At 48.5% G+C, this 23,680-nt stretch overlaps 1 protein-coding gene across 1 annotated transcript in view; it reads left to right on the plus strand.

Moving 5' to 3' along the window:
* The window catches only part of TFRC (transferrin receptor), a 454,042-nt gene that overhangs the window by 179,277 nt on the left and 251,085 nt on the right, over window positions 1-23,680 (plus strand). The window contains exon 12 of the mRNA XM_085635983.1: window positions 20,925-21,010. Within this exon, the coding sequence (XP_085492109.1) occupies window positions 20,925-21,010 (86 nt within the window). The remainder of the gene's footprint in view (window positions 1-20,924; window positions 21,011-23,680) is intronic.

Below are 23,680 nucleotides of genomic sequence, written 5' to 3' on the forward strand. Positions count from 1 at the left end.
CGCAGAACCATGGAGAGATTCAGCACCCAGACCCGCAACAGCTGAACCTGGCAATCTGGCTCCTGAAGTCCTAGAGTTTGGCTACCTAAACCTGCCACCTGACTGTATGGACATCATTAAGGAGGCCAGGAGACCCACTACCGGAGCTTGCTATGCAGCCAAATGGAAGAGGTTCGTCATTTATTGCAATAATAATGACCTTAACCCGCTAGACTCATCCATACAAAACATAATTTGTTACCTCTTACACCTATACCAATGCAATCTGGCGTACACCTCTATACGTGTCCATTTGACCGCCATATCAGCCTATCTGCAGACCAGGCAGCACCTCTCTCTATTCAGAGTGCCTGCCATCAAAGCATTCTTGGAAGGACTCAAACGAGTCATTCCTCCAAGCCACCCACCGGCTCCAATGTGGAACCTCAACTTGGTCCTCACACGCCTGATGGGTCCACCCTTCGAACCTCTACACTCATGCGAGCTTCAATTCCTTACCTGGAAAGTAGCTTTCCTAGTAGCGATCACTTCTTTAAGAAGAGTTAGTGAACTCAGGCACTAACCGTTCAAGAGCCATTTATACAGGTTCACGCCAACAGGGTCGTACTACGTACCAACCCCAAATTCATGCCCAAGGTGGTATCGCAGTTCCACATGAATCAAACTATTGAACTGCCTGTTTTCTTTCAAAACCCACAAACTGTCGCAGAAAGAGCACTCCATACACTAGATGTAAAGAGGGCCCTCATGTACTATATCGACAGGACGAAGATCTTTAGGAAGACAAAACAACTTTTCGTTGCCTTTGCCCCACACCACAAAGGTAACGCTATCTCCAAAGCAGGTATAGCCAGATGGATCGTTAAATGTATTCAAATTTGCTATCAAAAGGCTAAACGCACATTAACGTTTCCCCCACGAGCCCACTCAACACGTAAGTTAGGGGCCTCCATGGCTTTCCTAGGAAACATTCTCCTGCATGATATATGTAGAGCAGCCACCTGGTCCACTACACACACATTTACCAAACCCTATTGTGTAGATGTGCAATCAAAACAGCAGGCAGCTGTAGGACAGGCTGTTCTCAAAACTCTTTTTCAGACCGCTGCAGCTGGCACTGGTAGCCGCCGCTAATAGAGGGCACTGCTATGTATTCTATGCACAGATATGAATTCAGCAGCCCACATGCCTCGAACTGAATATGCTACTTACCAGTATGCATCTGTTCTTGGCATGTAGGGCTGCTGACATTCATATCGCCCTCCCTCCTCCCCGGCGCCTGTGGCAGCTGCAGCTCTCAGAATTACTGTAAGCATGGTCATCACTTTCTGTATCTACTCCATCACTGCCACAATGGGGAAAAACAATCTGAGGATGGAGAGGATGCCCATGCGCACTGTAGTCCAGGGGAGGAGTCACCTATCCCAGGATACTTTGAAGACTCTTCCAGGACAACAACGTGCAACACTAGGCGGCGATCTATGCACAGATATGAATGTCAGCAGCCCTACATGCCAAGAACAGATGCATACTGGTAAGTAGCATATTCATTAGTTACCTGTAACTCCAGTTCTCCAACATTGGTCTTTTATATATTCACATGCGACCCTCTCTGGTCAGAGGCATTGTGTTTTACTCACACTTGTGCTTTGAAATCTGAGCTATGGTGGCCTCTAGGGGGAGTAGTAGTGCTTAAACGTCCACCTCATACGCTAAAGTTTGGCTTCTTTGACAAGAGGTTGATGTGTTACTAAACATACTATGTTTCAAGCCTATGACCATTTTACATTATATACTGTTATGTTCGAGGCATGTGGGCTGCTGAATTCATATCTGTGCATAGATCGCCGCCTAGTGTTGGGTCCGGATGTTTGCACGTTGTTGTCCTGGAAGAGTCTTCGAAGTATCCTTGGATAGGTGACTCCTCCCATGGACTACAGTGCGCATGGGCATCCTCTCCATCCTCAGATTGTTTTTTTCCGCCATTGGGTTCGGATGTGCTATCTTAGCTCAAGTTAGGAAAAACTTTTGTCGAGGCCACAAGGCCTTTAGTTCGCGTCGGTACTGTTTATCGATCGGGTTTCGATACTTTTTGTTAGTTTACTAACTTTCAGCACCGACTTTGTTCGCATTTGCCTGTCCATCGACTCTACTTCGACGATGGAATCCAGGACGCCATTCAAAAGGTGTCCGGTATGCAATGCGAAGTACCCACACATCGACGTCCATCCGGTGTGCAACAAATGCCTTTCGCCGGACCACGACGAATCGACATGTATGGCCTGTGCCCGGTTCCGTTCAAAGAAGACTCTGCGGAATCGTCGAGCGGCGAGGCTCGAAGCGCAGCACGCGGCACCGGCCCCAGCTGACATCTTCGACGAGGCTGACGACGTCGAAGAAGTAGAAGTCTCACCCTCCAGTCCCGTTTCCGAACACGAACACGAACCCGGATCGGACGAGGCCGACGAGTCACTCTTCCACAGAGGTGAAGACGACACCGAGGTAGGAGACGACGAGGAGGCCTTAGGAGCCGAAGAGAGTAGCTCCGATGATGAACAAGGCCTACCTGTTCAGACCGAAATTTCACCAGCGCCACAGACTATGGCTCCGGTCGAGGGATCGCCTTCGGGCCTTACCCGAGACCTATCACGCAGTCCTTCGGCCCCGCCCTCGGGCCCGGCCTCGGACGTTCAGCGGCAGCCATTACCGCTTAAGCCAGCTGGTTTCCCTTCCACGAAACCGAAACCGAAAGCTGCTCAGGTTCCTACGAAACCGAAACTGAAAGTGGCGCTAGTCGGATCGAGGCCTTCAACACCTTCGACGCCAGCGCACCGGGTCGGCACCGACCGCACCAAGAGAGACTTCGGTGCCGAACTCGAGACGGGCGACATGGGAGTCGACAAACGGAAGAAGGTCATCGGCGCCGACAAACCTGCCCGGTTACCGGCGTCGACGCCACCGACACCGAGGGCCGTCCCGCCTGCTACGCCTCGCAGCACTCCCTCGACGACACCAAAACCTCACGTGTCGAAGACGTCGACGGTGATCTCCGCACCTCGACTCGATGCGCCACGGGCGCAGAAGATATCTGCAGCCGCCTCGACGACCCTGGCGGGGGCCACGACCTCTAAGGCGCCCCGAGTACGGCCTGGCGCGATGCCAGGCTGCAGATCCAAGGACGCCCTCCAGGACCCGTCGGGTTCCGGTTCGGCTCCGGCGGTTTCGTCGGTGCCGACCAGCATTACCTTCGGCTTGCCTCCACCCACAATCCCGAAGGCGTTTCAACTCAGGACACAGGTCACCAAAACTGCGGTTACACCTGTCGAGCCGTCTCCGTCACACGTCATCGACGCCGACACTGGCAGGATGATTCTCCACGGCCGAAGGATAACTTCGGAACCGCCATTGGAGCCTTTCAGGATCCCGCTAAAGAGGAAGCTGCCTGTGGACTCAGAACCTCTCCTGTATGAACCCTTCTATTCACCCTACCAGGATCCACACCGGGCCTCCCCCACACGCTCCGACACGGATGCATTGGGGGACTACTTGGATGAACAAGTCCCCTACCATGTGGACACGGACCCTGATGACCAGCAGGACCCTGACCAAACTTGGGGCGACCCTGCAGACCCCAGTGCACCTCTTGATGCACAGGACACACAACTATATGGGCCAAAAACATCACCCACAGAGGATACTGCGGCGTTCAACGCTCTGATTGAACGTGCGGCAAACAACCATGATGTACAGCTTCACTCTGATATCATCGAAGATGACTTTCTAATGGACACCTTTGCATCCTCAGAAAGACATGTAAAGACTCTGCCAATGTTGAAGGGGGTCCTCAAGCCAGCCACTGACATTTTCAAGGAACCCACCAGGGCACGAGTGATAAACCCCAGGATCGATAAAAAATACAGATCAGCACCTGGGGATCCTACTTACATCAGAGGCCAATTACCACTCGACTCCATCGTTGTGGCGAATGCCCGCAAGAGGGCACACTCGCAGACAACGGGTGACGCTCCTCCCCCGGACAAAGAGTCCAAGGTGCTAGAGACCTCCGGCAAGCGAGTTGCCGCACAAGCTGCAAACATATGGCGCATAGCTAACACTCAAGCGCTCCTCGCTCGCTACGATAGAGCGCACTATGACACACTGGAGCAACTTCTTCAGCACCTCCCTGACCCCTACAAAGAAGGTGCAGAAATCCTTATCAGAGAGGGACAGCTACTCACAAATGCTGCCATTAAATGTGCACTAGACGCTGCAGACACGGCTGCCAGGGCCATCAACACTAGCGTCATCCTACGACGTCACGCCTGGCTACGTATCTCAGGATTCAAGCCTGAGGTACAAAACAATATACTTAATCAGCCCGTCAACCCCGACTTTTTGTTCGGACCTGAGGTTGACACCACCCTCGAGGATAAAAAAGGACACGGACACTGCAAAGTCCATGGGCGCCCTACAAACTCAGTCCTTTCGGAGCGGCTCCTTTCGTCGCCCCGGAAACAAGGGGGCAGGTAGAGGACAGGGGTCACAACAAACATATAACAAGGGTAATACGCAGACCACCTGCGATAAGAACACCCGAGGTGGCTATCGTGGCTCCAGTACCAAGGGCAGAGGACGTGGCTACGGCAACACCAGGTCCTCCCCCAAGAACAAGCAGTGACGCCCTCTCCCTTCCTCCCGACCACATAACACCTGTCGGGGGAAGGCTACAACGGTTCCTGTCCACGTGGAACTCCATCACCACGGACAGGTGGGTCAAAGATATTATAAAACACGGTTACTGTCTGGAGTTAACTTCCACTCCACCCACAATACCACCAAGAAACCGTCCTATGTCCTCAGAGCACTTAACGCTCTTACAGCAAGAGGTAGAAAGTATGCTTCTAAAAGGCGCTATCGAGCTCGTACCCATCCACGAGCAGGGCACGGGGGTTTACTCCCTCTACTTCTTAATTCCAAAAAAGGACGGGTCGCTCAGGCCTATATTAGACCTGAGACCCCTGAACCAGTACATTCTTTCAGAGCACTTTCACATGCTCACTCTACAGCAAGTCCTTCCGCTTCTCAAGCAGGGAGACTTCCTAGCATCACTGGACCTCAAGGATGCGTACTTCCACATACCCATCCACCCCTCACACAAAAAATACCTCAGGTTTACTGTTCAGGGGCAGCACTATCAGTTCAAAGTCCTTCCCTTCGGCGTGACAACAGCGCCCAGGGTTTTCACGAAGTGCCTAGCTACGGTGGCAGCACACTTACGGAGGCAGCATATACACGTCTACCCCTACCTAGACGACTGGCTCGTTCAAGCGAAGTCGGCCCAGCAATGTGCAAGCCATATGTCCCGCACCATTCACCTTCTTCACAGTCTGGGATTCTCACTAAATTACCCAAAGTCCCATCTCCAGCCCGCACACGTACAACAGTACCTGGGCGCGACTATAGACACTCTGGCGGCCTCAGCTCAGCCAAGTTTAGTGAGGATCAACAGCATACAACTGCTGATCTCCAAGTTCAAACACAATCACTCGCTTCCAGCGCGAGTGTTTATGCAGTTGATAGGCATGATGGCCTCCTGCATCTTCATAGTCCCGCACGCGAGATTACATATGCGCCCACTTCAGGAGTGCCTAGCACGTCAGTGGAATCAGGCTCAAGGACAGTTGAAAGACCTAGTGTTGGTGAGCGGTCGGGCATACAACTCTCTGCATTGGTGGAATCCACAAAACCTTTGCAAGGGGCGACCGTTCCAAGAGCCTGTTCCACAAATAGTACTGACAGCGGACGCGTCTCTCCAGGGATGGGGAGCTCATGTACTACACTACACAGTGCAGGGACTATGGACGACACAACAGAAGAAGATGCACATCAACCTTCTGGAACTGATGGCAATCTTCCTGGCCATGAAGGCTTTCAAAGTACATCTGTGCAACAAGGTCGTGTTGATCCGGACGGACAACATGACCGCAATGTACTACATACAGAAACAGGGAGGGACACACTCTCCACAGTTGTCTCATCTGGCTCAGAGCATGTGGAAGTGGGCCATTCAGAGGAACATGTTCCTCATGGCAGAACACCTCCCCGGCAAGGACAACCAGATGGCGGATCTGCTCAGCAGACACAGCCACCAGATGCACGAGTGGGAGTTACACCCATCAGTACTCCAACCGTACTTCCAGCAGTGGGGTCACCCAGAGATAGACCTATTCGCGACAAGCGAAAACGCAAAATGCCAAAGCTTCGCCGCCAGATTCCCACATCCGCAGTCGCAGGGCAATGCGATATGGATGAACTGGTCCGGCAGATTTGCGTACGCTTTTCCCCCAGCACCGTTGATACCGCTGGTGGCTCGCAAACTCCGACAACACTCCCTGACACTCGTCCTAGTTGCTCCCACGTGGGCACGCCAGCCGTGGTACACCACCTTCCTCGAACTTTCCGTGGTACCGCATCAAAGGCTGCGGATCAAACCCGCGCATTTGACGCAGAACCATGGAGAGGTTCAGCACCCAGATCCGCAACAGCTGAACCTGGCGATCTGGCTCCTGAAGTCCTAGAGTTTGGCTATCTCAATCTGCCACCTGACTGCATGGACATCATCAAGGAGGCCAGGAGACCTACTACAAGAGCTTGCTATGCAGCCAAATGGAAAAGGTTCGTCATTTATTGCGGTAATAATGACATTAACCCGCTGGACGCATCCATCCACGACATCATATGTTACCTCTTACACCTATACCGATGCAATCTGGCGTACACCTCTATACGTGTCCATTTGACCGCAATATCAGCCTATCTGCAAACCAGGCAGCACCTCTCTCTATTCAGAGTGCCTGCCATCAAAGCATTCTTGGAAGGACTCAAACGAGTCATTCCACCTAGTCACCCACCGGCTCCAATGTGGAACCTCAACTTGGTCCTCACACGCCTGATGGGTCCACCCTTTGAACCTCTACACTCATGCGAGATTCAATTCCTTACCTGGAAAGTAGCCTTCCTGGTAGCGATCACTTCCCTAAGAAGAGTTAGTGAACTCCAGGCACTAACCGTTCAAGAGCCATTTATTCAGGTTCACGCCAACAGGGTCGTACTACGTACCAACCCCAAATTCATGCCCAAAGTAATATCGCAGTTCCACATGAACCAGACTATTGAACTGCCCGTTTTCTTCCAAAACCCACAAACTGTTGCAGAGCGGGCATTACATACACTAGATGTACGGAGGGCCCTCATGTACTACATCGACAGGACTAAACCCTTCAGGAAGACAAAACAACTATTCGTTGCCTTTGCCCCACACCACAAAGGTAACGCCATCTCCAAAGCAGGGATAGCCAGATGGATAGTTAAGTGTATTCAAATCTGTTATCAAAAGGCAAAACGCACATTAACTATTCCACCACGAGCCCACTCAACACGCAAGTTGGGGGCTTCCATGGCCTTCCTAGGAAATATTCCCCTGCATGATATATGCAGAGCAGCCACATGGTCCACTACACACACATTTACAAAACACTATTGCGTAGATGTGCAGTCAAAACAGCAGGCAGCTGTAGGACAGGCTGTTCTCAAAACACTTTTTCAGACCGCTGCAGCTGGCACGGGTAGCCGCCGCCAATAGAGGGCACTGCTATGTATTCTATGCACAGATATGAATTCAGCAGCCCACATGCCTCGAACTGAATATGCTACTTACCAGTATGCATCTGTTCTTGGCATGTAGGGCTGCTGACATTCATATCGCCCTCCCTCCTCCCCGGCGCCTGTCGCAGCTGCAGCTCTCAGAATTATTGCAAGCATGGTCATCACTTTCTGTATCTACTCCATCACTGCCACAATGGCGAAAAACAATCTGAGGATGGAGAGGATGCCCATGCGCACTGTAGTCCATGGGAGGAGTCACCTATCCAAGGATACTTCGAAGACTCTTCCAGGACAACAACGTGCAAACATCCGGACCCAACACTAGGCGGCGATCTATGCACAGATATGAATGTCAGCAGCCCTACATGCCAAGAACAGATGCATACTGGTAAGTAGCATATTCAATATTTTACTCTGTATAACGCTATTTTAATGTAGCAAGGGTTCCCAGCATGACAACTGGAAATTATTCAAGCATATGTGTAGGAAGGTGGATATCCGACTATGGTTACCCCCAACTTTTTGCCTAGTGTCTAGCTGGTTTTTCGACTTGGGCTGAGATCCTGAATGGCAGGATCTCAGGCCAACTATCTGCTCTCTTTAAAATGGACTCCATGTACCCTAGGTGCATAACCCATTGGAACTAGATCACCCTGTGAGCCCCTGTACCAGTGTACACTAGGTACCCAGGGCATTGGTGTATCTAAGGCCTACCAGGGGCTGAAGCATGTATTATGCCACCCCAGGCTTGGCCTAACAAATTTGACACAACTGGCTGATCACTCAGCTGGGGTAAGTTGGTGTAACCACCTCTTACTTAGGTGTAGTATACCTATACCTAACCTTAAATGGAACACATGTTAACCTATAAGTCACCCCTATGGCAGGCCTTAACAATCCTGAAGGCAGAGTGCTTGGTTCCATGTGAGATGGTGCTCTGGCATGAGCTGAGCCTGTCTGCAGTGGTCGGAACAACTTACTTCTACCGTTTCCAGATATCGTCATACCATATACTCTTAAGTGCATTATGAACCTCGCGGTTAAATGCTATCTTTGGTGTGGCTTTATCAAAACATGTCGAGTAAGGTGTCGTACGAATTGGAATACTAACCCCTCGCCAGTTCTGGCGACGGGGTTAGCATTCCACCCTTCTAGAGGGACACGACATGTACAGAACCTGAAACCCGGGTAAAATCAGACATAGCCTCAGCTCCACAAAATGGATGCTGCCACCACAGACACAAGTCTGCCCTCCTGCTGCTGGGAGTCCTTCCAGCTTGGGAGACGTGGACAAAGGGTTTCCTGCCAGGGGAGGTGCAAGCACCACCCCAGACAGGATTTTGTGTATTGGTCAGGTAGGGCTTGAATAGAATCAGACATGCCTGAGGCTCACAAGGAGCCTCGGTGCATATGCCAGTTCAAACCGGTCCTGGGGCACACCAGCCCCGGACCTGGGGCGAGCAGGACAAAGGATTGGGGGTGTAACCACCCCCCTTCATGGTCCCACCCTTAGGGAGGGACCTAGCAGGTAGTCCGGCCCCTAGAATCCGCTTAAAGGTAGGAGCTGTGTCCTAAGACTTCAGACATCCTGGAATCAACTTAACTACAAGAAGAAGACGGGAACTTCGACGTTCTGCTGCACAGAAGACTGAAGGAAATCTCCCCTATGGTCAGGGAGTGACCATCTTGCTAACGCAAGCACCATCCAGCAACTCGACGTCTGCTTTGCCGCCGCCGCCTCCCGCCCGAGCCCAGAGACCGACAAGACCTGGACCTCCAGACCTCTCACCGCCCGATCCACAGTCCCTGCAAAGAAGGAACCCGTGGAGGCACCGAGACACGTGGAGCCAGCCATCTTGAAAAGACACTCGACAAGCTGCAAGCGCGACAACAGAGGCTCCCTCCGAGTTGTGCTTTGGGTCTTGAGAAGCCCAACATTCTAGCAGCATCTGCACCAAAGGTGAGCCCTCCAGCATCTCCACGATCTGCGTGGGGCCCCTCTGCACTTTGCGACTCGACGCGCCTGCCCGGCCCGTTGGCTAGTGGCCATTTTGGCGACCTTATTTGAAAACTACAATGCTGGTCTGGTTGCTCCAGACTGGTCCCTGCTTCCCTCCAAAGGAGCAGCCCCTCTGACCTTGCTGGGCAGAGTTAGAAGCTTTCTTCGATTCCTGCGACTCCTGCTTTTGCCAAGGCTTGTTTGCTTCCTTCGAGTCGCCGACACTGCCGACAGCGAGAGCCTGCGTGGGACAGCTCGTGAACCGACTCCTGGATGTCGTCGACCTTCAGGGACCACATGGCTGCAGAGACAAGCTACACCTCTTCACCTGTTTTCACCTGACATCGCCTGGTACCTACCTGGTTCCACGCCGGTCACTGGCTAGTGACTGTGAACACTGTCCCCTCTGCTTTCAGGTCTTCTACAACTCCGATCCACCCTTGGATCCACCGCATCTCTTCTGGACCGACCGCCTGCAGCAACTTTGTCATCAGGCTCCATTGAACAGATAGACGAAACCCGACCCAGTTCGAGCCCTATGCACCCGCTTCCTGTGGGTGAGGTAAAGCTGGCACTCCGGTGCACAAGTGTAGAGAAACATCTCTAATGTCTAAGTTTTAAGTCTTAAGTTCGTAGTCCATCCAGAAGACCCTTCTAGCAGTAACATTTGAACTTTTACGCACCCATTGAAAACCTATGGGAGCCTGCGTGTAACTTTCCTCACTGCACACGCGACCCATGGACCTCCTGGTCACTAACTGAAGTTAGCTCCTTGTAGGCCCAGGGATTCTATAGGCCCTAGGCCTTTTCCCTTTCCTGGTCATGGTACTTAAACCACTATTTTAGTATATGGTTTGGTCGGCCACCAGGGCCTATCCATATAAAGTGCAACTTCTGTATATTGTAATACTTTCTTGTTTAACGATTTGTGCTCCTGTGCACATAAAGAGTCTAGGGGATACTTAGAGAAATAAATACATATATATTTTGAATATATATCTGTGTGGTGTCCTTTCATTGGTATAAAAGGGGGTTACATATGGTAAAACAGCTTGCTTCACATGCCTAAACGAGTTTAGCCTGAAAGACTGCTTAGCCTACTTACAACCACACCATAAGGGTTGCTTGGCATGGTACAAGGTGGTCACTTTAACTAGTGAACATCATATACCAGGCCAACTTCTCACAATATGAAAATATAAAAGATATCAATGTTGGAGAACTGGAGTTACAGGTAAGTTTTCTTCTTCCTGATAAACAGGTTCTGAGAACACGTGGGTCCTTCTTGTTAAAGGTGGTGACACCTTTCCATGTCGGCCATAGCATCACGCTGCCAACTTTGTTTGCTCCACCTCACCCTTCTAAGTAGTAATAAAGGCAGCCTAGTCTGGACCCAAAAAGAGTCTTTATTCTACATAGTCTATCCGGTATTCCTTGGTGACTTTATCAGCTTTTTGTCTGTTTTGCTTGAGCGAAAAAGGACAAAGCAGTGCAGAAAAAGACTCTAGATGAATTGTGCGCTGCATTCAAATCTGCTACACACTGGCTAGGCAGCAACATCTGGGGCTCTGCATTCAAATCTGCTACACACTGGCTAGGCAGCAACATCTGGGGCTTGTGGGCTAATTCCACCAGAGTTAAAGATTTGACCACTGTTTGCTCACAGATTCCCTGTCTTGGACGTTTGTCAGACAGCCGTGTGGGCCTCTCTGCACACATTTACGAAACACTACTGCCTTAACCGTCAGTTCAGTCGTGAGTTTTTGGATTGTGCCAGTCCACAAACCCAACTCTGAGGAGGTATTTCTTTGGTATTTAGCCTAAGGTGAGAAATCTACAGCTAGAAGTGTATCAGCTGAACAAGCTACATACCTTCAGGAACGTCCTATCTGGTAGAGACTCTAGCTGCATATTCCTTACTGACCCTCCCAATCTCACCATTCTGCAAACAGGTTCTTCTTACCTAAAGAGGTCCCTGTGGGCCCGTAGCTCTGCACACTGGTCAAATTTGACTTCTGTTGTGGCTCTGTTTCTCGCATGTAAATAGTGGCAAAAAGAAACTTTCTGCCTGCTGGGGTGGTGCTGATGCAGGCACCGCACACTTCCCTTCCAGCATAGTTGGCATGGAGCCGATTGACGCTACCTACCGGTGCGCAGAGGTACTGCTCAAGATTTTACAAATCCAGTCTGGCACTTGGGGAATATTCTATGGTAAGCAATCTACGGCTATATTGTCTTTACCAGATTAGGCATTACCAGAGAAGACTTAGAAAGAGTATATAAACAATCCATTCTCAATTGTAACTACCTACTATCAGACCGCATGCTATTCTGATACTTTACTTCATGTATCAGAAAAAGAAAATATTAACTGGTTAAACTGTCGACTTACACATGTGGCAGGTCTTAATGGCATACTCTTTGCTGTAGTAAAATCTGACCCTACGTTATGGAGCTTACTATAATCACATTTGTTTCACATGCTTTAAAATCTTGGCAGATTCCACCATCGTGGAAAGGTTAAATTATAATTCTGGTTTACTAAAAAGGATAAAAACAAATCTGAAACTTGTCTGAGAGCACTTCCTGATTGTGATGCAATCTACTTGCCAAATATCTTCTGGACGTCCTATCTTGCTGAAAGACTTCTAAACGCAGATTCCTCACCATGTGAATTTCTCCAGGCAACAGACTGGATCTGCAAGATTTTCATGGCAAATCCCTCGCTTGCCAGTAGGTGGCATTGTGTGGCTCCACGCCTGGTGTGCCCCTCTCCAGATTGGAAATCTGCGCCACCATATCTGCTCCACCTCAGCTTATTTACACAAGTCCTTTCTTTCTGTGCCTTCTGACACGACACAGTGCTCACTCCCTCGTGTCTATCATACTGGACTGTTATTTTCCTAAAATTTTTTCCAGTAGGCAGAGACCATGACTCTACTTTGACCACAGGATAGTCAAGCAAAAGTCTGACCGGCCCACTCATGGTCTCTGAGCTCCAAAAATCATTCAGCATCGTCTGACAAGTGTGACAAGATTAACCCAAAGGCCACCCGCGGCTGGCATGCAGTACCTCGCAGATCATTGACTGAAGTCTAGTCCCAGGTTTGGGCTTGCTCCCGGTGCTGATCACATGACCTGTCATCTTGAAAATCTAGGTTATCCCGTAAGTCCAAAAAGAATTATAAAAAAATGAGGATCTCCCCCCCCCCCCCCCCCCCCCCCCGTGCCCCATCACCCTTTTTATATGCAACTTTGACTGAAGTGTAGTGGGTTCCTGTTAACCAGGTCCCCAGTACCAGTATTCTTTACCTAAAAATTACAATTGTTCCCCCAATTGGCAAAGCCATTAGCACCTCCTGTTGGTCCCTTGTAAATGGTACCCTGGTACCTAGGGCCTGAGGTACTAAAGAGGGTCCCTAAGGGCTGCAGCATGAATTGTGGCACCCTAGTGGACTCCTTACCAAGCACGTGCATGACTGTCATTGCAGACTGCGGGTCTTGGTGCAGACAAAAGTGAAAACCCATTTCACACATCCCTGCTTATTGAAATGCAGGCTGGACGGACGTGCAGTGCCTTGGGGGGTTCCGTATTTGCTGCTACGCTCATTCATTTGCTGCTTTGCACATTCTTTTATTCTTATTCTGCATACCCGCACTTTAAAAGCATTACAATTGGATGTTTTTACATATTTTAAAGCTCTTTCTTACCGCATTGCGTATGGTGCTTGCTGGGGATAGTTGGGGCAGACCACTTCCGGGATTTCCGTGGTGCCGCAGAAAGCCGCCATTTTGGTAATTGGCGCTCTAGTTCTTTGGCACAGAGGCTTATTTATATGCAGGCTACACGGACGCGCAGCGGACGCGTGCAGGTATGCTGCCCGTTCTATTCTGCCACTTGAGGTTCCGCTATTCTACAGTCATAACAAACTGCTGCTGCTCAGGCCTAGGCCCTGTAAATCCAATCCTAGATGGGCTGTGTTATCATCAGATGAGTTTGTCAGGAGTGTAAGTTCCACCTTGGCCCTGACCGGGGGGGAGGGGGGGTTGGAGCAATTGAATGATCCCCCTTCTACTGTCAAAGTGGGTCCCATCAGAGCAGGGTTGATAAACAGTTGTTCGCTGGTGAAACTTCACCAGGACATATTTGATCTTATCCTGGACCAGCATCTTGACCTTCTGTTCATTACAGAGACCTGACTGAATGGATCCTCCAATCCAACTGTTCAGATGGCCATCTCAGTAGGATTTGAAATTTCCCGAACTGACCGCCATAGCGGTAGAGGGGGTGGTGTTGCCATTGTATATAGGGATCTTTGGGAGTTTACTCCGGGGAAAAATATAGTACTGGGGAGGGTGAATATTTGGATTTCACCATGGACTTCTCGGCTCATTCCACGTTGGGAGGGACGCTAGTCTATAGGCCCCCCCGGCTCTGCTGGGCCATTTCTTAGGGGTCTTGAAGATGTTATTGTCCCCCGCGCCCTGTGTTTTTCGCAATATCTTTTTGGGATCTCAATATCCACCTGGACCAGACAGAATTGGGGAATACCCACGATCTATTGGATTCCTTGAATTTGGCCCAGCTCACTCAATGGGTTAGCTTACCCACCCATGGTGGAGGCCATATTTTAGACCCCATTTGCTCTAACTTCCCTATCAAAATTGAAGATCCGCTTCCAGTCCCTTGGTCAGACCATTGTTTATCCTGCTTTACGTGGGCTGTGGGAGAAAGGGCTGCCGACCATCAGTCCAGTCCTAGCCCTGCTACCACCAAAATTGACCCGGTAGCCTTGTTTTAGAAGATTCTAGGTCCGTTCTCCCTGCTGACTTGAAAGGGGCTCTGGCCAACTTTACGGATTGGATCAGGCGGGCAGTTGACCGTCTGTCACCGCCTTCATGCCGTATCCGTCATAGGGACTCTCCCTCTAAACCTTGGTTCTCAGCTGATTTGAAAACACTTAAGCAACACTGCAAAAAGATGGAACGCGGCTGGCGTATGGACTATTGTCCAGGGTCTAAGAAGACACACGGAGAAGCCCAGATAGTCTACTACATGGCCATTAAAAGGCCAAAGGCTTATATTCCGTTGAGCGGATTGAGTCTGCCAGCAACAATTCTAGGGAAATATTCTCTATTGAGTGTTTCATGGCCCCTAAGGCTATGACTACCAAACTCCCTGTGTCAGTTGCCTGGTGCGAAAAGCTGTCCAATTTTTTTTTATTGATCAGATTCGGGCCATCCAGGCAACGTTCGCCAGCCAGAGTTCGTCTTCGGCTGTGGCACCAGCTCCTGCCTCTATGCTGACAGCCTTCTCTTCCGTTGACCTGTCAGTCCCTTAAAACATTGAAATCTATGAAATCCGGGTCGCCATCGGACCAGTGTGCGGCCAGGCTCCTGGCCTCCCTCGCTGAATCGGTCAATTGTGAGGTCAATACACTCGTCAATCTTTCCCTCCAAGAGGCAGTTGTCCCGGTAGAGTGGAAACAGGCGAAAATACTTCCGCTTTAACAAAAAAATAAAAATTGCTTGATCTTGGGGACCCAGGGAATTATCGCCCCATTTTTCTGCTCCCCTGTGTGGCGAAAATTTGTGAGAAGGCAGTTAATTAACGTCTTATGGATTTTGTTTAGGGGGGGGGGGCAGCCTACTTCACCCAGCACAATCTGGTTTTAGAGCTGCCTACAGTACTGAGTCCGCCTTGGTCGAGGTCTCTGAAGCCATTTGAGACTGTTTGGACTCTGGTGGAAGTGCAGCTCTCATAATGCTGGATTTGTCGGCTGCGTTGGATACCGTTCCCCATGCACTGCTTTTGGCCCGGCTGGCGGACATGGGTATCTCTGGGCTAGCTTGGAAGTGGCTGGAATCCTTTCTTGAGGGGCGCTCTCAGCAGGTCTGGCTCCCGACTTTCTCGTCTCCTCCCGAATCTGTAACCACTGGAGTACCACAGGGATCTTCTTTGAACCCCCTGCTTTTTAATAGTTACTCCTCTGGTCCAATTAGCGGAAGAGCGGGGTGCCAAGATTTTTGTTTACGCCGATGACTCCCAACTTCTGTTCACCTGGGTAAATCGGAATTTTCGACCTTGAGGGTGAAGGAGTGTCTGACAGCTGTTTTCCAGTGGCTCTGTGCCGCCCAACTCAAATGTAACAAAGACCGAAATCCTTCTTTACGGTAAATTTCCCCCCCGGTTCAGGGAAATCTCTCTGGCCGTTCGATTATCCTATGCCATCTTCTTCTGGACTACCAGTTAAAAATCTGGGCGTCTGGTTCGAGCAGTTGTTCTTCTCGACTCAGATAAAAAAAAATTGGCTGGAAGTTGCTTTGGGATATTAAAGTCTCAAATTCCTTCCACTACTACCTAGGACAGCGTAGGAAACAGTGGCCCGGGCACTGATCCTTTCTCGGGTAGACTATGCCAATGGGCTGTATCCGGGCCTTCCTGACTACATTCTCAAAAAATTGCAGGTGGTCCAGAATGCAGCGGCCAGGCTGGTGCTCAACATTCCTACTAGAAAGTGTCTTAATCATCTGCGTATGCTGCACTGGCTACCTGTTATGAAACGTGTTGAGTTTAAGGCCTTGGTTCTAGTGCATCGTGCTTTATATGCTGGAGGACCTATATATCTTAGCGTTTTGCTTTCTACACGCCTGCCAGACACTTGAGATCGTCATCTCAGCTGCTTGCGCAAGTTCCTCGTGTGCGCCTTCAAAGAATGGGGGGCAGATGTCTGGCTGTGAGGGCAGCCACGGCTTGGATTTCTTTACCTCTTTCTTTGCGCTGTATCCAAGAGCTGGGGCAATTCAAGAAACAGCTCAAAACTTTTCTGTTTTTGATTTCTTTTTAATTGGCACCTCATAGGCTCCCGTCGGGACACTCCCAGGAGTAACTGTGTGTGTTACAAAAGCCCAATAACCGAACATAACGTGTGCACTGTAGACCTACTACTGCATATGAAATAGGGCAATGCAGCCTCCGGAACCGCCAAAACCGGACACCTAAAGCCACCACCACACCAGTCACCTCTGGCCCGAGTTGAAGTGGGCCACTGGAGTCAACAAGGTCCCCCTGCCCTCCAGAGCTAGAGTTTAATGTGGTTTCACCCCTCCTGGATTCCAGACATTGCTTGCAGCCTCTGTACTTGGGTCCCCTCTACCGCAACTGCTCCGGTTAAGCAAAAACTGATGCCTAAAGACCCCTATGCACCAGTTGCCCCTGGACCTTGAAGTGTACAAAAGGTGATCTTTCCCGCCCGAGCACCTGTTGGCTCAGACCGACTGACTTCCTAGCCAGAACCTGCAGCATCTTTGCTCCAGATGCTGATTTGCACCTCATGCCGCTGGTGGTCTACTGTTGGTGCTTCCTTGGACCTTGCCCCCCACTCACCTTCACTCCTGGAGATTGTTCCTTTAAGTCGATGTACTATAACGGTTTGCAGAACTTGTTCTTTCTTCCATAGGATAACATTGCAGACCTCAGAATTTGCGCTGTGTCCACTTTTTTAAAGTGGAAAGAATTTCTATTTAAAAATGTACTTACCTGAACCACTTTTCTTTGATGCCTAAACATATATAAATGTACTTTATATTTTTATAAATTGGTGTGGTTCTCTTGCTTGAGGCATGTTGTCATTTATTAATCATGTGTATTTGCAAATGGCTTACACTTCTGTGTTAAGCCTAAGGCTGCTCGTCCACACTACCTCCTAACAGAGCACTTTGGGATTGCATTGCAAATATTGTCCACCAGTAAGGGAACCCCTGGACTCTTTACACGGTATATCAGATTGACGTACCACATAAAGAACCAGCTTCCTACAGAAACATTTTTCTGCACTTCCATTTAAAAGCAAATGACTATATTTTTCAGTTCTAAATATGGGACGGTTTACCAGCCACTGGGAGCAAGATGCCTGCTGTTTGTAAAAGGGACACTTTGGAAAGGGAGAATATTAAGAACTTAATTGTTTACTCTTCATTTTAAATTTTCTCATCTAAAAGCATTCAGAAATATAATTTTGTGCTCATGCTTCAATACGGAGTTGAGTGACTTTTATTTAAGCGCTAAATACTTCAGTTCTGAACTTCTGTGACCCACATTGGTCCTATATCTGTGTGGAGCACTGCTCATTATCAGGCTCTCTGCACCCTGATAATAATGTAAACTAAACATAGCCTTTCTTCAACTTTAATAGGAAAACCCAACCCTTACTTATTGCAGTTCTTAGTTAAAAATAAATTCAATGCTCGGTGCTACTCTGAAGGTTTCTTCACTACCAGGCTCACTGTGAGAAAGTGGCTCTGTATATACTGTTCTCAAATAGGTACAGTGTGCACAGAGTCCACAGTCCCCAGAGGTTTTGGCAGAGGTTAAAGTTAGATATAACCTTACTCTCTAAAATGGTAGCTTGGTCGAGCAGTAAGGCAGTATCAGAGCACAGTGTAAAGCATTTGTTGTACACACTGTCAGCAAATGGTCTCACACACTCAAGAACTGAACTCTAGGCCAATGGTTTATATAAAAAATATATGGTTGTTTTATTTTAGAACCAACAATAGGTATCAAAATATACTTTCTCAGAATGAGAGGCTTTAGTTAAATACCTTTGCAATATGCAATTGACTTTTGTAGGTAGTAGTTACAGGTTGTTGCAATAGGCAACACAATTTCAAACACAACAATACATTGAGCTCAATGGGAGTTTTAAGTTATTTGCAATAGATTACTTTCAGGATTACTTTTCTAACTCCAGGACTGGATCCTAGATTCAGTCCTGGGACAGTTCTTGGAAACAAGTGAGTTAATTCGTTTTAGTTACTGTTGTGATTTTTAGGCAATATTTTGCTATTTTAAAAGTTGACACTTAGAAGAAATGTCATAGAAAAACAGTCAATGATTCCCTATGGGAGAAAATTCAAGTTACGGGTTCAAGTATGTTCTCGTTACTTTTGTAATCCAGGGCTGAGCTCCTAGGCTCAGTACTGGGACCTCTATCTAAAACAGGTAAGTAACTACGTTCTCACAGTTGGTATGATTTTTAAAGAATACTTGTAGTTTGCAAAAATCGACACTTAAAAGAAATTTCACAGAAAAGTCTGATTTCCTATGGAAGAAAATTTGGTTCGTGGTAATTACGGTTGTGAGTACTTTTCAGGGTCCGTACTGGGCGCCAAGGTCCTGCACTACGATCTCTCCTAATAGCAGGGGAGTATTTCAGTTTTTGTTACTCTGTTGACTTTAGGTGAATATTTTAAGTTTTAGAAACTCCGCATCTAGGTGGGTCCTTGGGTGCCGGATTCGGGGCCAAAGTCGCCAGGGGGACGTCCTCTGGGTCCTTGTCCACTCTGGCACAGGCCAGGCTTGGCGTGTGCAGAGTGTGCAGGGTTCGCGGTTCCAGGCTGATGCCAGGGGTTAGAAACTTGCTATGAGCAGAGCCACTGCTCATGGGAGTCCCAGGTGCTCAGAGACACAAGGTAACCAGGTCCTCCGGGGTTTGTGAGGTTGCTGGCCACAAGAGGTGCTGGGGTTTATCAGGTTCGAGGGTCGACAGGCCAGTAGGGCTGGGGCCAAAGCAGTTGGTGTCTTCCTCTTCTTAGCAACTGTACGTCGGGTCTTCTTTCTTCTTGCTCTTTCGGAATCTGTAATCTGAGGAAGGAAGGTTCAGGGTGCCCCTAAATACTACATTTAGGGGCGTTACAGGTAGGTAAAGGGCCCTGGGGTGGGTACACCCCCCTATCCTGCCACTCGTCTGTGGGAGGGGGGGGGGGCAGTAGCCTAGTCCTGATTGGGCAGGGCTTCCCATCTTCAAGATGACGAGAGCCTGGAGAGGTGCTTCGCCTCCCCCACCTGAGGGGTGGAGTTGGCAGAGGCTGGCACATCCCCTGTCCTTACTTGGGGTTTCCGGCCAGTCTTCCCGCCAGAGTGAGGGTCAGAACCGCTGGGGGCCAGTTTGCTGGGTACAGCAAGTGGCCTGGAGAAGCTCACAAAGGCGGCATACCTTTGAAGCTTCCCCCCTGCCCATCCTGGGGGAGGAGACCTAGCACCTCGCCCAGGATGTGCATTGTTGCAGGCCCAGGAGAGCGGGGGCTCTCCACCCAGGGGTCCAGCAACATGTCTGCTGTGTGGCAGCCTAGGCAGCCTCCCAGACAAGACGTGGATTGTAAGTTAGGTTTCAGGGGGCATCTCTAAGATGCCCTCTGTAGTGCTTTGTACATTAAATCCCACACTGGCATCAGTGCGGGTTGAATGTGCTGAGGTTTGATACCAAACTCTCAGTCTTCAGTGATGCCATTAAGGTGCTGTGGAGTTCGTGTTTGACGAGCTCTCAGCACCATATACTCTTAAATGGCAGCACTGCACTTACAGTGCCTAGGAATGGACCTGGGTACTGTAGGGGCACAGTGCTCATGCTCCTGTGCCCACACCACTGGCATAGGGCACCCAGCTAGAGGGGTGGCTGATGTATGCCAGGGCAGTGTAGGTTGTGGGCATGGCACACAGGGATGTGTGCCATGTCGACTTTGTTTTGCCTTGTGCCCAGACTCAGCCTGCAAGTGCAGTGTGTTTGTGTTAGGGTACAGAGCCTCGAAGGGTGGCACAAGAAGTGCTGCAGCCCTTAGAGGCCTTCCTTGGTCACAAGGCCCTGGGCACCTAGGGTACCATTTACCAGGGGCTGACATGTGGCCAGGGGGTTGCCAATTTGGGGTTTTAGGTTTTAGGGAAGGAACATAGACCCTGGGCACCTGATTGGCAGGAGTCCAGGGCACACTCAAAGTACATTCAGCAAAAAGTGGGGGCATACCATGCAAGAAAGATTGCACTTTCTCACACTCACAATCGACTGGTTGGAGACACCAGACAGAGGGTTCCCTTGGAAGTTTATGCGTAAAATAGGATTTCACCATATGGCTTTGTATTGAAGGAAAAAGATGAAGGTTCTTAATACACTGCTTCTTAACTTACTCAGACGTATGGAGTTTGTAGGTTGCAGGTATGGCATTTGTGGTGATTGAGTCTGCAAGAAGTAGGAGACTTAGTAGTCATGGGTGTAAACCTTGTTTTTGTCGTGTTACTCTTTTGGATTTTAAATAGTCATTTTTTTTTGTCGCTACAGATAATTGTCATTCTTTCCCTAGATAATGGTGATAGTTTAGTTTGCTACTGTCAGCACATGTACATTTGCTATCTCCTATCTTTGCTATATTTCACAATTTCAAAATATTTTTCCCCTGCCACTAAATCTCACTTTCTGTTACTCAGGTGGTTTTAAGCCCCGACGTAGCATAGTCTTTGCCACCTGGAGTGCTGGTGAATTTGGAGCTGTTGGAACCACCGAATGGTTGGAGGTATGTTCGTTATGATGTAGACGTGTAGCCTTTTTCTCCTTTTTGTGCCAGTGAAAAGCTTGACACCGGAGTTTGCCTCAAACATTTGCATAGGAAGCATGATGAAATTGTCCCTGAAACAAGCTGGTGAAATGGGCCTCTTCCCTCGTTTGGGTAATAAAAAAAAAAAATAGAATTGGAAGTGAGGTGCAGTGGACCCCTAAAACCCATGGGTTCCAATGCTCTACCATCTGGCATACTCCGAACTACAACCTTGATGGCAGGATCCTCAAGGATGGGAAAATCTAATATTTGTGGGGTAAAATGTTGGCATTAATGGGTGTGAGGGACCGTTTATTAAAAAAAACATTAAAATGGGAGGGGAGAAATACAAAGACTGGTCATGTGACTATTCTGTGTCTAGCAAATTTGTGTGACCAGGCAGAGGTTCTCCATTAGCATTTTTAGCAGACCTGTGAAAATCTATTTCAAGGAGCGCAAGAGGAAATGACGAGGGATGGAGGGCGGGATTAGAACATTTGCTGATATTAATAATTTGCCTATTTGTTTTGAGGTTTCGAAGTCCCTCATTGCCAGTATTGCCCATGAAACGAGTTATAATACATACAGATACATTTCCATATTGTTAAATTTTCGTTACTGACCTACCAATGGGTGTGTTGTCCAGCCTACTAATATTGGGGGGGTCACACGTGGTATTTCCCTGGTCTCCTAACGGGAATTGGCCCTTTCAGAGAAAGTGGAGGAGTATTTGTCTCGCTCTCCCTCCTCCAGGAAGTTATGCGCATAGTTAATCAGTGTGTGCTCACAATGAGTTTTGAGTTATATATCTCAGCAGATCATTTCAAATTTGGATGAAGGTTATGAAACTCATTGAATTTCATCACACATGCCTAACTAGTAGTTTGTAATCCAACTTAAGTGCAGTATTTGTTCTCGAAGCTGAATTAGATCAACCGATGTATAGTTTACCCACATACCTTATGCTGTCATTGGGTCAGCAGTGTGCATTCATCCTTTCTGCAGCTCAACCTCCGCAACAAGTCCATGTGCAACTCCGGCCCTGCACCACGTCACTTTGTATAATTTTATTGCTATTGAGGTCTTGCATAGTGAGGCAAGTTACTGTTGCTTGGCTTCTGCTGTGTTAAAAAATATGCAAACACTAAACCTTGGTAGAAGCCAACACTACTTTTCCTTCTATTACTGATCTCTGCAGGGTCATCTTCCCCTTAAGTCACAACTACAAAGTGAGCGCCATAGAAATGTAAAGATTTCCCCTTTCCGTCGTTAGTTTGAACGGTGTCAGAAAAACAAGCAATTTCTAAACTTAAAGCAACGAGATCAAGCATGCCTGTGAAAGGATCTGTCAAACAGCCTGCTTTGTTTTTAGGCCCCATCTGTATACTCCTATTCTCTGCATGTAAATGTGGCTGCATTTAACATTATTCAGCATTGTCTTGCCTGTGACCTGCACAGTTATCATCAAGCCTGGCCTCGCGTGACATATGGCTGCTTATTCCATTTTTTGGTGGTAAAATGCACTGAAAGACCATTTTATCATCGTGTTAAAGCCTTGATGTAGTATTGCTCTTGAAATGGTTAACTTTTCTTGTATGCAGTCAGTGGCCTAGAGCTAAGAACATTGCTGCGCTGCCATGGCCATTTCAAACTCCTGCACTAATGTGGATGCAGTTCAGTTTTGGAAAGCATACTACTGTGTGTGCAGACCTTTGTGAACCACTGGTTCTCATCCAGGGGATACTCATCAAAGTCATAATCTATGAATAATCCCCGCCCATGTGCGGGATCCCGGAGCATATAGAAAATACATATATATATATATATATATATATATATATATATATATATATATATATATATATATATATATATATATATATATATATATACAGCCTAAACATTTTCAAAACATGGCAATGCTGTAAATTACGTATGTTTGCCTAGTAGTGCCCCCTAACCCGTAAGGAAAAAAGGCAGCATCAGGCAAATTATAACACAGCACTGCTTTATTGTCATAAAGCAACTTGTAATTGTAAGCATTCGCCAGTAGGCTGCAGCAGAGTATCAAGAAACAAAGAAAACTGACACCTTGCCTTTAAGGCATTAGAGTAGGGGGACCGTGCCTTTAAGACCTGCATGAGACCCCCTGCTCCCATGATGCATTACAGGTGGCAGTTGGGCCAGTTCTTTTTTTCCGGCTCCTTCTGTGAGGATCCTGGAGCTTGAGCTCTTCAGTTTTTGGCTGAAATTTTGGAAATTAAAGCTTTTTCAAGCATTTTTCGACGTTTTCTGGCTTCTGGGGGCTGATTCTGCTGGTTTCCAGTAAAATTTCGAATTTTTTCCAGTCAGAATGCCTCCTTTATTTCGGAAATGCCCTTCTTGTGGCAACAAGATGGCACTGGCAGATCCACACTCGGTGTGTATTGCGTGTTTACCGACTAAACACGATCCTGACCGGCGTCCTCACTGCCAGAAGTTCTCCAAGCGCACTCTGAGGGATAGAGAGCACATTAGACTACAGGCACAGCTGGAGAAGGACAGAAGCCGTCGTGAAGGCGATCCTTCTTTATCAAGACCACCTTCAGCTACACAATCGCAAAAACGGTGACACACCAGCTCTCCTGGCTCCAGAAAGACAAGAGTCCT

The sequence above is a fragment of the Triturus cristatus genome, chromosome 11, assembly GCF_964204655.1.
Source record: "Triturus cristatus chromosome 11, aTriCri1.1, whole genome shotgun sequence".
Lineage (NCBI taxonomy): Eukaryota > Metazoa > Chordata > Amphibia > Caudata > Salamandridae > Triturus > Triturus cristatus.